The sequence below is a fragment of the Magnolia sinica genome, chromosome 8 (genome assembly GCF_029962835.1).
Source record: "Magnolia sinica isolate HGM2019 chromosome 8, MsV1, whole genome shotgun sequence".
NCBI classification, from domain to species: Eukaryota; Viridiplantae; Streptophyta; class Magnoliopsida; order Magnoliales; family Magnoliaceae; genus Magnolia; species Magnolia sinica.
In genome coordinates, this window is record NC_080580.1 from 20,864,013 (window position 1) to 20,881,762 (window position 17,750).

General features: G+C 36.3%; 1 protein-coding gene across 4 annotated transcripts in view; it reads left to right on the top strand.

The window, feature by feature from the left end:
- The first annotated feature begins 5,449 nt into the window (after positions 1-5,449).
- LOC131253052 (nudix hydrolase 9) overlaps positions 5,450-17,750 on the top strand; it is a 37,952-nt gene continuing 25,651 nt past the window's right edge. Inside the window, exons 1-3 of one of the 4 annotated variants that reach the window (XM_058253876.1) lie at positions 5,450-5,721; positions 7,609-7,683; positions 14,003-14,059. In XM_058253876.1, the coding sequence (XP_058109859.1) occupies positions 5,626-5,721; positions 7,609-7,683; positions 14,003-14,059 (228 nt within the window). In that variant the 5' untranslated portion in view covers positions 5,450-5,625. The remainder of the gene's footprint in view (positions 5,722-7,608; positions 7,684-14,002; positions 14,060-17,750) is intronic. The other 3 variants (XM_058253873.1, XM_058253874.1, XM_058253875.1) reach the window with 3 other exon arrangements.

The window sequence follows — 17,750 nt, forward strand, 5'->3', positions numbered from 1 at the left end:
CCTACACTGATAAGGTGACGAGCCCTTTGTAGTGACCTCGAGCATACTCTAAGACCGCATAGAGGCGACGAGCCTTTACGTAGCAACGAGAGTATATATTAGGCCTGCACTGATAAGGTGACAAGCCCTTTATAGTGACCTAGAACCGTAACATCGTATGAGATTTACTAGGACTGACGACCCTAGAATGTATCATCGTTTGGGAATTGATATAAGGGAGGTACCTTAGCTTCCCAATCCTGCTGTATGAAACGGGTCTAATAAGAAACTTGGTAATCATGTTCATGCACTGCATTACGTGTGCGTTTGGCATAGTAGGTCAAGCACTGAGGAAGGGTTGCATGTCGCAATCGTGAGATGAAGTCGCTGAGGGAGCGTAGGCGAGGGCATGCATCATTATTTCATATCATTCTTGCATTAATCACAGTACTTAGGGATATTTGCTTGTATTGCGTTATCATTACTGCTTGACTGAATCGATAACATGTTAACCTTTGCTTTATTGTTCCACTGAGTTGATCACTCACTCCCACGTTACGGGACGGTGTTGTACACATCAATCAGACCCTATTGTAGGTTCAGATGATGGCATAGCCTGCGAGGCGGAGCCGAACTTTGAGGATGACGAGTAGGCATTCTCATACATGCAGTATTTAGGCGGGTTTACATAGACCGTTCTGAATCAACGGGGCTTCAGGGTTTATGCTTGTAGAGGACTACCACTCTTTTATATTTTGAATCAGTACTTGTAACTATTTAACCTGGCAATGAGTTTATACTTTGGGGACTTACAATGGTATATATATATATGGTCTCCCCTTATCACAATCTTCCGCTTGCGAGAATTCAACTGTCCTTGGAGTATGATTCGCTGATTTAGCTTAATCTCATTCATGTTTTATGCACTAACATGGACAACATCAAATCATCATTATATTTGTTGCATAAGTGATGCGTTGGAACTCGGGAGTTTGGTACCTGCTCGACCCCCGATTTTCAGGGCGTTACAGTTAGATTGTGATATGTAAAGTGGATGATGTATAGTGAAAGGTACAAATATGTATATGATATGCTTTCACTTTTTAAAAGTTTTAGAAACCGGATGATTCTTCTTGGGAAGCTCGTGGGCTCCAAAAATAGGCCCAAACATAACCCAATCTGAAAAGTGATCTAGTGGGTTTTGGAGAAGATGTGAGGATCTCATTAATAATTTTTGTTTAGCGATTAGGTGGGCCGTCTAATGGATAAGATGAAAGATTCTAATGGATGGTTGGATATCGTGACTTAGGTGGGGAGGTTATAGATGTGTGGTTTAATTGGATCGAGTAACCTATGGTGAAATTTCTATCACAATTGGATACTTACAGGTAGGGTTTTTAGAATGGTGTATGTGTAGGAATGTGTACACCATGAAAATCCTTAGATGATCAATGAATATACCTATTACCATTAAAATTGAAATTTGGTAGCATGAAATAATCACGCAAGGGTAAAAAATATGGTGAATGGTTTAAAATCATGGACAAACGAGTATATATATGTTTAGATTAACTTAGGATAAGTTCGTCATAATGGAATCATCCAATGGTGACATGGACAGTTAAATTGCTAGTTCAAAGTCTAATTAATTAGATATTTATATAACTGGTTGATGAATGATTGCGTATACAAGCCGATATGAAAGTTAATTAATGAATGTCATAGAATTAGTGAAGTTGAAAATTTTGTACGCGTTAGTAAGAACGAGGGAGTGGTTTATCTTCTCGATTAAGTTGTTTTGGATGATTTAGATACGTTATCATATGACTCAAAGGGCTGATCTAAATCATGGGTTCAATAGTTATTAGAAATGTAAGTATATGGTGAGAATTACGGATTAAACGGAAGGAGATTGATCTCTAACTTTACGGGTTTGCTAAGGGTATATATAACTTGAGATTAAATAGTTTAGAGTGGATTGTTTAGGTGTATAAGTGGGTAATTTAATTTGAAAATTTTTAAGTATAAATATAAGGTCCTAATTAAATAGTTTTGATATACAAGTCATGAGTAATGATTGGCTAAGTTTAATGTTTCAATAGTTAATTTCAAGTTAATTTATATATGAATGGGTGATCATGTGGGTGTAAGTGACAAGAGCACACATGTGCATGTATATACATTTATTAGACACACAAAACATATAATTACTAATTACATAGATCTATAATTAACAAATATATCACACGTATTAATAAGAGCATATTACACAAATTATAAATGCATTTATATATGAATGCTAGGATGAATTGTTACATGTATGCATGTATGCTTCAATAAATGCAAGTATACATGTATGTTTGTGTAGGTATGCGTACTAAAATACCAAATTATTACACTTTTGGGCAAGCTTATAGTGATACATATAATGAAAAATCCAAACATATTAGTTTGATACATGATTATATCAGGCAATTGATTTAAGATAAATTCATTACTATCACTTATATGAAGTCAAGTAATAATTTGGCTGATTCTTTTATAAAATCTCCAATAAAAGAAGTGATAAAGATACCATTTAGAGATATATGGTTGAAACTCTTTAATTAAAATATTCACAAATGATAGAAACCTAACCTGATACGAAATGACTAGTTGTTCAATCAGTAAAAATAAGTCACCAATATATGGTAAGTTTTAACATTAAAGTTAATAAGAACTTCATTCGAGATGGACAATGTTGGTCATTACATATAAAAGGTTGAATTATTAAAACTCTTAATGAAGTCTAGTCTTAAGGATAAGTGTTTAAAATATAATGGAGACACTAGAAAGACTTCACTTATGTAAGTGTAGATGTGGTGTCGTCTCTCATTAGAGTTATAGTTTCTCTTGAAATCACTCATGAAACAAGATAAACATATGGCCATTAACAATGCTAAGTGAGTTTAAAATTAGGAATCTCATATATGCAAACGTGATTGTATGTAAGAAATAATTGATTAAAAGCCTATGTACTTAGAGATTTTGATAGGACTTTAAGATGGTTATATTAAGGAGCGATTCAAATCAATAGATAACTTTATTTATGTACAAGAACAATATTTCTTTTCTAACATGTATTTTTATTATTTATATTTAACCAATTGGGGGATTATTCAGATTTTATCTCATTTGGAATTATTTAAATTGATATAATAAAAATGTTCTTTTATAGTGCATGCACTTGCACATTTTCTTTAGTTTTATAAAAAAATATTTGAATTTAATTTTTTTTCTTCAAAACTTAGTTTGTAAAAGTGAAACACTTTAAAATTCTATAGTCCCACATTACTTGGAGAGATAAAAGCTAGATGGTTTATAAGTTTTGAGTTCTCTAAAATTCTTATGTAGTTTTATAGAGAGTAGTAAACTAGCATGTGTGTATATGCTTTTGCTCGTGCACATATGATATGGGCAGTGAGGCTATAGAGGTGTTAGTGGCGTAATTTACACTTCGCACGGGCATATTGTGCCACAAGTGGCTCTCCTTCATGACCTATCATGGAGTGTTGTGACTCTGTGCGAGTTGTAGTGTGACTAGGCTAAACTATTGCAGAATCAGCCGTAGCAAGTAAGTCCATTGTGAAATTGGTTGTTGCAATAATCAACTAATAGAAATCAACCATTGTATAAATCGGTCGATAGAAATCAATCGTTTCGATGATCTGTTGATAGAAGTCGGCCATTGTGACAATTGATTGTTTGAAAGAGTTGTTACAACAGTTAGTTTGACCGATCTGAACAGCTGAGTCGTGTCTCTTTATTCAAAATGAATAGATACGACCATTTTGAACAGTTACAAAAATAACTATTCAGAAACACCTTTTTGCAAAATCGCATAGCCCTTCATTTTGTATAAAACTTAAAATAGGGATTAAACATAATTTATATTGCTCTTTCTAGAGATAAAAATCATCCATTCAAATTCTATACTATTTTCTCTCTATAAGCCCTTGAAATGAGTTATCTGTTCACAAAAACATAGTATGTTGGGATTGTAAAATTGCATACTAGAGTTTCTATCATAGGTTTTTTGTGATTGCTATACAGGGAACTATCAAAGCTTGTTGTATTCTGTAAGCAGTTCACTAGCAACTCAATAATAATCTTATGCAAACCAAAGAGACCGAATAATACCTTGAGGAAAGTGTATTCGATATGCGCTTCGAGCTTGGCTTGAAGTTGTTCTTTCATTTTGTTTTGTTACGATTTTCGTCATCTTTTTTCAATATCTTATTTTTTAACCCAAACCCTAAAATGAGCCATCACGACAAATAAATGAGGTGGGTTTCTCAAAAACATCACAGTGGGCTCTATGCTGCAGATAGCTCCACATCCCACATAGGCACGCAGCCAAACTGCCTTACAAAATGAGAAGGTGCCCATTGAATCACAAGGTACAAACTACCTAAAAAATAGCATCAAATGTATAAAGTGAATGTAATATCTAGGATTCAATATCTAGATATTCCAATAGGTTGGAACCACCATGAGAATCAACTAACATAAAAAATCTCTAGCTAAATCATAGATTTATATATATGGGACCACATGATAGAAAACAATTTGCATCCATTGATTAAAAAAAAATAAAAATACTAGGGTCCATCAGATGAGTGGATATTGCTGACATTTTCACCAAGAGATCGAAATGATGCACTAACATCACCTCTTTTCAAATTTACTGTGCTACCTTGACCACGCATAGTCATTCAGGCGGGCGTGACCCTTGCTAACAAAGTGATACCTTGGAAGACCATCCATTAGATCCAGACCGTCCATCAGCTGAGATGCCACATTTTCACTATGTATTCTAAAAATCAGTCCAATAAAAAGACTCAGGTGGGCCATACCATAAGGAACTGCATGAAATCATACTTAAATCCTCTAAATTCACGTCGTGTGGCATTTTTGAAAGTTTTAGTGTCCTTATTTTCATGAAGTCCCTTCATCCTAGTGAAACCTATCAGATGAATATATTTGATATACACCACGTTAGACTCACACACAATTTGGGATTTTAATGGTGGGCTTTTCCATCCCAACTGTTCCATGTGGAGTAGCTCACCTGAGGTTTGAATCAGCCTGATTTTTGGTTTGCCATTCAAACAAATGGGGTCCTATTTGATGGACGGTTTGGATCTTATTTACATTAATTTGTTAAATTATTTATATTTAAAAAATGATTATAGTTTTTTTTAAGAAATAGTTAAAAAAAAATATAGGGGAGGGTTTGGGTCTCTCTCGCCTTACCGACATGAGCACTACCTATTTGACTTAAAATGCCTTGAAAAACCACAATGTACATGCGACTCATCGGTCTACCGATGGAGTAGAATGCAGACCGTTGATTATTCCCTTGATCAATTATAACCATCCGTTCAAATGCCACCAATCTAATGTCAGCATCATCCATCCTCCACCGTGAATTTTTGGGTTGTGGCCCATCATGTTAATTCGTAGATAAACGGTTCCAATCAACTGATCATCTTTCCACGTGCGACGAATGGTGGTGGGGGAATTGTCAATCGCGACTCACAAAAAACGACCTCATTTCCCATTCTTCCCAACAGACCGAAGTTCGAGTGGAAGAAGCTCCTTTCAATGGAGAAATCAGATACCTCTGTCGCGACTGAGGTCGATCCTCCTCCTACCTACAGGCTGCTTCTCACGTGCCCCTTCGGTCTCTCCCCGGCGCATGTTAGCACCTCCCCCTTCATATTTATTTATTTATTTTAAATTTCAGATTATTGCTTTGAAAAACAAAAGAAGAGAAGTTTCAGATGATTGGTTAGGCGTAATCTTGAATCTGTTTTATCTAATTTTTGATGATCATAATCCGAAGAGTTATTCGATACTCTGCTAGAGTATGATCATTCGTACACATGCACTGGCATTGTACACGTGTCATGCATTTACCACAATCCAAACCGTCCAAATTGTGGGCCTCACTCTTCATGGCTTATAACTGAAATCAAATTGATCAGATCCTAACTAACCTCTTATTAATGGTTATTTATTTGTCGAATTTGGCCCATTGGCTGTAGTTCACTTTAATTGTCCATTTTCTGGCCACCCATCAGATGGTTTGAACAAATCTGTAATGTGGTTTTTGGGTTGTGACCCGGGAACGGTTTGGATCTGCGTACATATTGCATGTTCAATTGCTGTGTGCTTGCATGTGGATGGCCCATTGGCTGAGTCGAGTGGTACTTGATTGGAGGAAGCTATCGTTAAACAATCAAGTGGGCCCCACCTTCCAGTGATAACCATTCATTTGGTTGGCCCATCATGGACATGCCATTCCATGATGATCTCAAATATTAGCTGTCCAATTGTTGGCACACACTACAAACAGGAAATTCCTGTTTTCCTGCACCGTGATTGGTCCACGTCATCACTGACATTATCAGCACTGCTGCATGAAATGCAATGTGTGATGATGATGATGTGGCCCAACCAGATTGCAACAAACAAGAATTTCCTATTTGTGGCAAGCAGAGGATCTGGATTCGTTAGAAAATGATGTCTGCTAGTGATGCTTGCTTGCCCTTCTTTAGCATTCCACTGTTTACATGGCATTTTTCTAGAGTGATCGGAAACGTTGATCTAGTGGGCCTCCACATCCACAGGCCTTAGCCCAAAAACCATGGACAAACAAGCTATCTTAGCTATCGCATCATTGTTGTGCATACAGACAAAAAGTTTAACAAAACAAAGAGTAACAAGCTACATTAAATGAATCCTTAAAAAAAAAAAAGAAGCTACATTAAATGGGAGGATTGTCCAATCACCGTGTTTTTTTGGCTATGAACCGTTCATTTGGTGGCCTGTCAGATTAAAGCTTCCAACCATCCAAGATGAGTGCACTACCACCTTTACAACTAATATGCTAGAGATGGGCAAGCAACACTGGCAAAACCTCTGAAAACATGTAGAAAAGGCATTGGTTCACATTCAAGTGAAGTCCACCAATTATATGGCTAAGATTGGCCACTGGTGGAAGTTTTGCTGGAGAACCCATCCATGATGGCACCCAATAGGAGTGGTCTATTTTACCAAAAGCGGACCCCCTAGAAACTAGATCATTTCGTTTGGATGGTGGTAAATGGTTTACTAGTAAATCACTTAAAGGATGTAAATGATTTACAGCTTGTCTGTTTGGCTTTAAGTTGTAAATGATTTACTAGTAAATTGTTTATAGTGTTTGGATAGGCTGTAAATGGTAAATGAAATCTGCTTTATAGGCTTTCATTTAAAAAAATAGAGCCGTTGCCATCTCCTCATTTACTAGTAAATGAAAACTCACCTTTTTGCTGGTAAATGAGAATGGGGCTTTGCTAGCAAATCATTTACAAGCAAATTAGAGCATACAAACACGAGTAGTAAATGATTTGCTAGTAAAACATTTACTACTTGCCCCATTTACCACTATCCAAACGACCCCTTACCCTTCATCTCAAGATGATGTTATTCGGTCATCTTCTCTTACATGGCTTGATTTTCTTAATTGAGAGAGAGAAACTTCATTAATTTGGTTAAGCGAGTTCAAGTTTTATTTATTTATCATTTGTGTGTTAAATGAAGGTGTCCGTAAATTTCGATGCATCTTTCGACAGGATTCCCCATCCTGATACTACCTTGGAAGAATCCATATTGCAGGTGGGTAATATCTTTGTTGTTCTTTGTTTTTACTCTTCTGATGATTGTATGTGATGAACAAGTGAAATGAATTGCAAAAATTCAGTTTAATCAAGAGGCTATGGCAGAATTAGTTATGTTTAATTCAAAAATGAGAAAGTGGCCCTCAAATTGCACATTCCTTTCATTTTCTTCTAGCTTGAAAGTAATGCAATTGTAATTTGGATACCAGACCATCAATACAATTGCTAAGGAAGGATTCTACAATTTTAATATTTCCACATTATTAGGCTATTTATTGTAATTCAATTTGTTAGTGCATCTGCACACACCTTTAATACTCTACTTGTCAACCAAGCACTGGCAAATGCGCATGAAACATGAAGTTGTTACAAATTTAATTGTAAAAGTAAATAATTTTAAAATAATTAATTAAACATAAATACTTTGTATAAAGTATGTTTTTTGTGAAACTCACCCAATTAAAGTTATTTATTTTTTAGTTATATATTTAATTAAGAGTAATGCTCACACGCAACTGGTTTGATGTCCAACTAGTTGGCGTGTAGGCCCACCATGGTGTTTGTACAACATCTTGTCCCTCCATTAACATTATCCCATCATGAAAATTGGATGCCCCAAAAATCAGGTTTATCCAACTATTAGGTGGGGTACACCATAGAAAACCGTGAAACAACACCTTAAAACTTCACATTCATGTGGAGCATCCCATTTTCATGGTTGGATCATCCAGATTTTTGGGGTATCCTATTTTTATGGTGGGACAACCTTGTTGGATGGACAAGATGCCATGCAAACACTATGTTGGCCCCCACATGCCAACTAGTTGGATGTACAACTAGATGCGTATGAGCATTACTCTTTAATTAAGTACCACAATAATACAAACTTGATAAATTATTGTTTTATTAAAAGGAAATGTTATTGTTAAATATTTTAAATATTGTTTCATCCTAGAGAGGTTCTCTTTCAAAATATTTAAAATATTGTACAATACTTTATAATTAAATAATTAAAATAATGTATAATGAATAAATTTACAACTATTAAGAGGAACTAGGATTTTAAACCATTTAAAATATAAAATAAATTGAAAATATTTCAAACTAAATATTTAATTAGAGAACTTTTAATTATAAAGAGAAATTCATTAAAATTTCCTAATACTAATAGAAAACCACAATAATATTGTTTTAACTATTTAATTATTATTTCAAAAAGAGAAATGTTCAGATACTATGATGTATGATAACTTTAGCATACATTTTCTTAATTTTAAAACATTTTAAATATTTAAATAAATTGATTTAAGGACATTTTAATGAATTTCTCTCTATAATTGAAGTTTTCGTAATTAAATAGCCATGAATGGCCTGGAGCTAAAGGTCCAATGATGCTCTCTATATGTACAGTGGCCTCCAATGGATGGTGGCATCCATTTGGTATATTTTCAACAAAGGGCCACATACAAAATGGACCCACTTGATGGATGGGATCCAATTCACCTCACAACCTGCCAATTGCATGTATTGGGTAATGAATTACATCCCTGTCTGATCCAGAGTCTTATTGAGGATTGCAAGAATTTACTCATCCATGGTGAGCTCCAGCTAGTTGATAATTCAGGTAATTGTAGTAGATGTGAGTCTTGTGACTGCAGGTACACCGGAGATGGGTTGGGGTATGATGTTGCATGTCATCGATGAATGGAAAATGGCATCTAATGAGAAGATCATGTATGTTGGTTTTTGTTTTTTTAATTGTATGCAATCCTTGGGCAACTGGAACTGTTTACAACTTTTCAAAACTTTAATGTTTTAGGCTTAGGCCCATCAAGAGTGGTCCACTAGGTGGACAACCTTACTCTAATATGGCAGTTTTGCTGGGCTCAGCTATGGACAGTCAATGGCTCAGAAACATCACCTATCAGATTATTCTAGCCGTCAAATATGATGGCTTGCAAAAACAGAGTGGTCTGTTTGATAGGCATGGATTTTGAACAATGGCCATGAACAATGAGGCCCAGAAGATGGATGGTTTAGGAAGCACTACTTGTATCCACATGTACAGTGGGGGTGAAGGCTATGAAACTTTTTTCCACCTTCTAAAAAGGGGAAAAAAAGCAGGCATCTCCTCAAAGTATCCCATGTGCTTCTTATGGAGGCAAATCTTCCTCTTTTTTTTTTCGACGTTGTTCTCTTCTCACTATAGCTGAGATGATAGAATGTCTTCTAGGTCTTAGTGGAACAGCTCCAATTCAAGAGTTGCAGCTTGACAAACCTCTTTTTTCTATCCAAAGGTATTTGGGTGTGTGTGTTTCATTCATTTTCTGAGCACTCATCATGATAAATTTGATGCTAAAGCCATCAAATGCATCTTCTTAGGTTAATAAAGTTCCAAGAAGGATACAACTTACAACTTACAAGTGCTATTTTCTGGGTATTGTATGTACTAAAGGATAAAAGTTAAAATGTTGCCCATCAACGACAATCCACAACTGGATGTGTCAGACTTAGGTAGGGTTTCAACTATTCCAGTCTGTGAACATAATGACCTTCCCATTGCATTCTAAGGGAAATGTGTATGCACTGCTCGTCTCATAGAACACCCTTTCACCTTCATACCATGCCTTTTCATTTGTTTATGTGCCTTGTAGTGTTAGTCATACTCCTTCACGTCCTGAGTGGAGAGAGGCTATGATGGACGAAATGAGTGCCCTCAAAAAGAATAAAACATGAGAGTTCATACAGTTGCCTCTTGGAAAATAAGTTGTTGGATATAAGTGGTTCTTAACAGTGAAGTACAAAACCAATGAAGAAATTGAGCTCTATGAAGCCCATTGAGTAGTTAAAGGTTTTACTTAGACTCTAGGAGTTGATTTTCATGAAACTTTTGCTTCATTTGCCCAATTGAATTCGGTGTGTATGTTACTATCCCATGCTGCAAATCTCTCTTGGTCCTTGCATCAGTTGGATGTTAATACTGCCTTCATTTATGGTACCTATGGGAAGATGTATACATGCCTCCGTTGCTAGGTTTTATACCCTCTATTGGTACTAGTCAATGTTTTAAATATCATTATCGTGTAATGTATCACACCCTCGGGATATGGATACATATTGGTTATCGCCTAGGATATGTCGGTTGTATCGCTGTTGTTGCGAAACATGGGAATATTGAGAAATTAATCGAATTTTTCAATGAAACTTCAGGGATTGTTGAAAAAGACATCAATACACACTTATAAATCAAAACATTATAAAAAATAAAAAATAAAAAATTGCACGTAATAGGAGTTTCCTTTGTATGGGGTCCTAATATATGCGCTTTCCAACTGAACTGATGCAAGTATATTCAAAGTCTATTCGTATAATTTATAAACGTAAGAAGACATGTATGGAAACACAAGCAATACATTCAAAAGTAAAAGAAGAATCACTAGATCAGGTTACATACATGTTTAATTTTGTGATTGGATACAAAGATTGTAACTGATTTGTGAGAAATTGAGAAAATTTGATTTTCTCAATTTTCTGCAACTTGACCCATCTCCCATAAATCTCAAAATTGAAATTCTAAATGCATGATTTTTCATGGAAAATATGAAGAATCATAGATTTGTAACCATTTGACACTAGTTTAACGTGATTTACAACAAAAACATGGATTGAAAATCGAAAATGCTCACTGGATCGAATAAGTGGGATATATCGGCACTACTTGTGCGTTTCGTATTGCACAAGTGGGATACAAGATATATCGTGGGATATATCCGCTGATATCGTTGATACTTAAAACACTGGTACTGGTATAGTATGCAAACTAAGCAAGAATATTTATGGCCTAAAGTAATCACCTTGTGCTTGATTTGGATGCTTTAGCAAGGCAATATTGAAATTTGGGTAGTTTCACATCAAAGTTGATCATACACTATTCTTTAACCGGAATGCTGATATAATCATTGTAATTGTCTAAGTTGATAACATTTTCGTTATAGGGGATGTCATAGGGGATCATCATCTAAGCCTTATCCCAACTAATTAGGGCAGCCACAGCAACCCCATTCCTCCATTCCACTCTATCAAGGTCCATAACTTCAGCTAGAACATAGGTCATCAGGTCTGTGATTGATGTAAAGACAAAACTGCTTACAAGCCATATAGACATCTGCTATAATAAGATTTCCACTTGATCTTCTTAACCATTTAAACCTATAGAAGGCAAGCCCCTAACCATTTAAACCTATAGAAGGCAAACTCCTAACCATTTAAACCTATAAAAGGCAAGCTCCCAACCATTTAACCTGTAGAAGGCAAGCCCCTATCTCTTCTATATTACATCCCTTAAATAATGGAATGCTTGGCACCCAATCTCGGATATGCTCCCTGGCTATATGAAACATCATATTCATCGACTCCAATTTATCATTGGAAGTTTTGCTATTTCTTTGCTAGCATGATCCACACTACTCCAAACAGCTTGAGAACTTGCTGTTGCTAGTTAGTCAACCATCTCAACTAATTCTTCCTTTCCACTTCTATTGTTACTAAAATTGCATTAGTATGGTTCCAAAGCATCCCTCCATAGTTCTAGCCAGTGTTTTAAGTATTGGTGATATTAGCCGATATATCCCACGATATATCTTGTATCCCACCTATGCGATACGAAACGCACAAGTAGTGGGATATATTCCACATGTTCGATCCAATGAGCATTTTCGGTTTTCGATCCCTTTTTTTTTTTTCCCTATAAATCATGTTAAATCGGTGTCAAATTGTTACAAATTCATGATTTTGCATGAAAAATCATGCATTGGGAGCTTCAATTTTGAGATTTGGAGAAGATTGGTTGAGTTCCGAAAATTGAAAAAAAAATAAAAAAATTCTCAATTTCTCGCTAACCAGTTGCAATCTTTGTGTCCAAACATAAAATCAAACATGTATGTAACCTGATCTAGTGATTCTTCTTTTGCTTTTGAATGTATTGCTTGTGTTTCCACAAATCTTCTTACATTTATAAATTATATGAATAGACTTTGAATATACTTGGATCAATTCAGTTAGACAGCGCATAGATTAGGACCTTATACAAAGAAAACGTATTATGTGCACTTGTTTTTTGTAATGTTTTGATTTATAAGTGTGTATTGATGTCTTTTTTAAAAGTTGTATTGATGTCTTTTTTAACAATCACTGAAGTTTCATTGAAAAATTCGACCAATTTCCCAACAATTCCCCATGTTTCCAACAACAACGATACATTACGTGATACGACCAATATATCCCATGTGATAACCGATACATATCCGTATCCCAAGGTTGCGATATGTAACACGATACCGATATTACGAACACTGGTTCTAGCTTTGCATCTACCCCTTCTCTTGTTTCTTCAATCAAAACTATGCCATCTGCAAATAACATACACCATAGGATCTCTACCCGTAAATGCCTCGTTAACTTGTATATCTATATTCATGCATGTGCTATTTCTTTTTTCTGCTTTTTAGTAGTCAGGTTATGTTGTCATGTTGGATACCACATTAGCTTTCTTTTATTAATAAAATCAAAGTGTTAGTTTCACGACTAACATGCTCATTTTCCCTAGTTTCTTCTTTCTTTCTCCCTTCCCCTCCTTCTATCATCCATCTTCTCCCTGAGATCTTCTATGCTCCTTTCCTCTATATTAAAGGAATTTCTATTGTCCACAATTTAATTCACATGTGCATCGAAACTCAGCCATATTTAGCAGCTTAAGCCTGAAGAGGGCATCAATGTGCCAAAGGGTGCATGTAATGGCCACTTAGAAGGCCATAGGCCTTTTGGCTGATGTTGAATCTCTTTTTTAATTCTTTAAGCTTAACTCCTAGCAGCTTGGAGGAATACGTGCCAAAAGTTGCAGGCGATCTCAATACTAATCTTTTCCCATTATAGGAAAAATAAAGAAAAGTGTGACCATAAAAATAGAAAAAAGTTTGGTTAGTTTCTTTCTTGGTAGAGAAGTACTTTTGGAAGAGTTGGACTGAAGATAGAAGTAGAAATGCCTACTAAGACAGAGAAATTCAGAAAGATCTTCTTCATTAATTGACATCTCTTTCTTCCCTTTCCATGGCATAATAGGTATTAGTTGTGATTATTGGAAACTCTAATCCAAATTTCTACATCATTCATCTATTTCATTTTGAGTATTCAAATCGATGACTACCAATGCTATTGGTACACCTCACCCTTAAGAGATCTAGGCTTTATTTGATTTCTTTGTATTCTATTTATTTAAATCCTTCTTTGATCTCATATATGTCTTTCATCTCGTTTTGTAGATTTGGAATCAGCAAATTCAAGAAAACTCATCATTATATAATGGGAAAAAGTTTAGGGTATGTAGTCCATATTAACATGCAAACTTCCATCTATTTTGTCTTTATGCTTAAGTGTTTTGGTATTAGCTTATGTAAGTTTATGAGCTTCCTGGAATCTTTATTTGTTGATTGTGCTAATTAATTGCTTTTAGTTTTCATGTGACAGAATTAGCATTGAATTCAATTTTGACTGCAACGGTCATGATGCCATTAGTGCTTCATCGTTATGGTAATATTTGAGATAACCCAGGGAAGATAGCTGTAAGGAGATATCTAAGATAACATTGAAGATGATTTAGATAGAATGCTAGTTTTCTTGTAATATAAGAACTTATTTGATGAGATTCGCATGATTGGATTCTCTTATGTCCTTAAGGTGACACAGCTTGAGATGCAAAGGGATCAAACACGAAATGGTTATCCTTTCATTTCTGCTTGATGTTCTTATCTTGGTTCTTTCACAGGTTCTACCAGCTGGTTCTGTGCCATCATGCCACTCTCTATGAAATCCATGGTTGTCTCAGTAGCAATTTTCATCCCACCATCCTTTTGTGGAGGATCATCCTTCATTGGGTGGAGAATGATCTCCTTTCCATTATGCACAAGGTTGTTGGTTTGGTGAACCCACAGTACTTCACACACCAGTTATGCATCCAAGGTTGGCTCTCATTGGGACGATCTCACGCCATGCTGACAAAGTGTAATATTTCCTAATGAAAAAGTGACCAGGCATCAATGGATCACCCACATTATTGTGCCTCTTATCCACATTAACTGATAAGCCGTCAATACTTTTCCATTCGCGGCTGCAACCAACTATTTTCTGGGAAACAATGTTAAGGGTGAAGCCATTGTGATGGTGAATTTAATGGGCTTTCCTTCGCATGTACCTCTTGTCTGGAAAACACCTGTGTACAAGCAGTTCCTAGTTGTCTTCTCCTTCGTTACTCTCGCTATCTGCTCTGTAGTCCAAGGGAGAGATGCCCTAATCTTCAACTGTCTTTTACACCATCTTCGCTTCCTTAATGACCTCATCTGTTCATCTTTCATCTCCTGACTTGTCTTCTTTGAGAGGTTCATCACAATATTTTAGGTTCTTCGTAGGATGAACAACTGCAAGATCTGCTTTACCACCACACTTTTAGTAAGCAAAATCCCTATGATCTCTCTTTGAGGTCTCTCTTGTTTCATGAGTGGTCTTAGGGCCAGTAGTGCGTATAGCATATAGCTGTCCTCATTGCTGATTGAAGGCAGACACATGACTGCAAGATCTACTTGACCCCCAAGCTTGTAGTATGAAAAATTCCCATGATCTCTCTTTGAGGCCTCTCTCATTCCATGAGTGGTCTTTGGGTTAGTTGTGCATATAGCCTCATAGCTGTCCTCATTGCTGATCGGAGGAAATTGTTGAGATTTTTCTACATGTGGTGCAACAATGCGAGGGGTAGAGTTACAGTGGGGTGGTATGTTGGATATTTCCCTTCTGGGAAAATACGACCTCTAGTTATCATGCATTTGTTATGCTTATGCACTTTCCTTGCCATTCAGTATGCCTACACTATTCAATTGAACAATCACCAACTCACGTTGGATGCCTAACTGTAGTTCGTTGCAAGAGTGTTCAACCGTTGCATGGCATCTTAAATAGTCGGCATTGGGCCATTAGCTCATATTGAGTATGCTCCTCAATGGTTAGGTTTGACGCAGATAGAGGAGTTCTACAATGAAATCATCTCGTATTCCAGAGGCAGAAATCTTTTCCCCATGGGAGGTAGGCCACATCATTGCAAGTCTCCTTCAACTCCGTACTATCAGTCCTGGACTGTGCCCTTGAGTTCCAGAATTGTGAAATGCAGCTTAACAGTTGTGGCCATCTTGTACCAACAGTAATACTAATATCTTTCCATTGATTTCAGCCAATCATTGAAAATCTTAGGATTTAGCTTACCATCGTAATCCGGGATCTCGATCTTTACTTGCTTGGTTGGGTTCTCGGTGTGATCATTACATCCTCCAAGTAGATACTCTTCTTGACGGGGAATGGCAGCTTGGGCACTCTTAAGTTAGGTAAGTTGTTGAAGTCTTTTTTGTAGGTCCCATGCACCTTCAAAGGTATCTTGTTTCTTTCAGGTAAACCGAGAGAGACATTCTGAGACTCCATGACACCTTCTAAGCAGTCGTTAAGGGCCCGTTTGGATACCACTAAATAAGTTACTTTTTCTACTTACAGCAGTAGACAAGTAACTTATTTGAGATAAGTAAGTTTGGTTTATAATCAATTATAAGTAGCTTTTTTATTTGAAGTTACTTAATCACTTTGGTTTAATAAGTAGAAATCAAGATAAGCTACTTAAGGCATAAGTAGCTTAAGTAACTTACGATCTAAACACCCCCTAAATGCTTGAGGAGCAGCAGTGTTATCCCAGCTGCTTCCATCTATAGCGGTCACCTAGCCCACTAGAGTATTCAATTGAGCTGTGAAATTCTTGTTCATGTCAGTAATTTGTTTGATTATCATATGCATCCTTTGTTGTAATTTGTAAAGGCCCTGGCATATCATTCAGGTTTTCGTTTGTTGTATCACAATTGTAGATAGTCCCTCTTCTAGTGCACATGCACTGATAGACTTGAACATAGATTGTGAATCTGTCTGTTGGTGGGTATTTGATTGTCAGTCTTCTTGAAAATCATTCAAGAAAACTGCTAATCTAAATTTTGGGGCAGATCTGACCATTGATTCGACCTTGAGTCAATGTATCCGCTACATGGACAACATATGAATGTTGATCTTCAATCTGGGACAAATCTGCCATTGATTTGATCGTGGATCAATTGATCTGCCCTATGGAGAATATTTGGACATAAATCTTCAATCTGGGAGAGATCTAACTGTTGATTTGAGCAGGGATCACTGGATCCACTATATGGGCATCGTATGACACTGATCTTCAATCTTGGACAGATTAGACTGTTGATTTGACTACAGATCAGTGGATCTGCTGTCTGCATAATGTATTGACACTGATCTTTAATCCGAGATAGATCCCACTGCCTATTTGGATTAAATGGGATGAATCTGTGGATCAGGGGTGTACAACTGTGGTTAAATAGGGTGGGACGGGCTGAATTTAGTGTTAGGGTGCTAGATCTTAAAAATTAGATGTGGACATGAACATGAGGGCTATTATTTGGATGTAAGGAAACAGCAGCTAGATTTTTATTTTTATTTTTATTACTTTTTTTTTTTTTGGGGGGGAGGGGGGGGTGGTGTTGTTGTTAGTTATGGACCTATGGTTAGGGTTTTGTTGGATATAGGGGAAGGGGCTGTTAGGGTTTTGGGGCTGGATTTGAGATGGGAATTGGAGGGATAGTGTTTTGAGGTTTAGGAATGGTTTTTAAGATGTGAATGGGAGTGATTGGGAGGTAAGAAATAAAATAGAAAAAGGGAAAGAAGGGAAGAGGAACGAGAGAAGATTAAAGGAGATGCCTCAAGTTCTAATGGAGGAACTTACTCTGGTACCACTTAAACACAGTTTGTGATGCAAAGTAGATTAAAGATCAAAGTCAACACTTGCCTTCAAGAAAAGTGCAACACAATAGAGTATTCTTCACAAAGAAGAGAAGAAAATAATAATAATAATAATCAACCACTGTGGGGTTATACGTCTGATGAAAAATATTTATAATGTAGAGAAAATGAAAGAGCCCT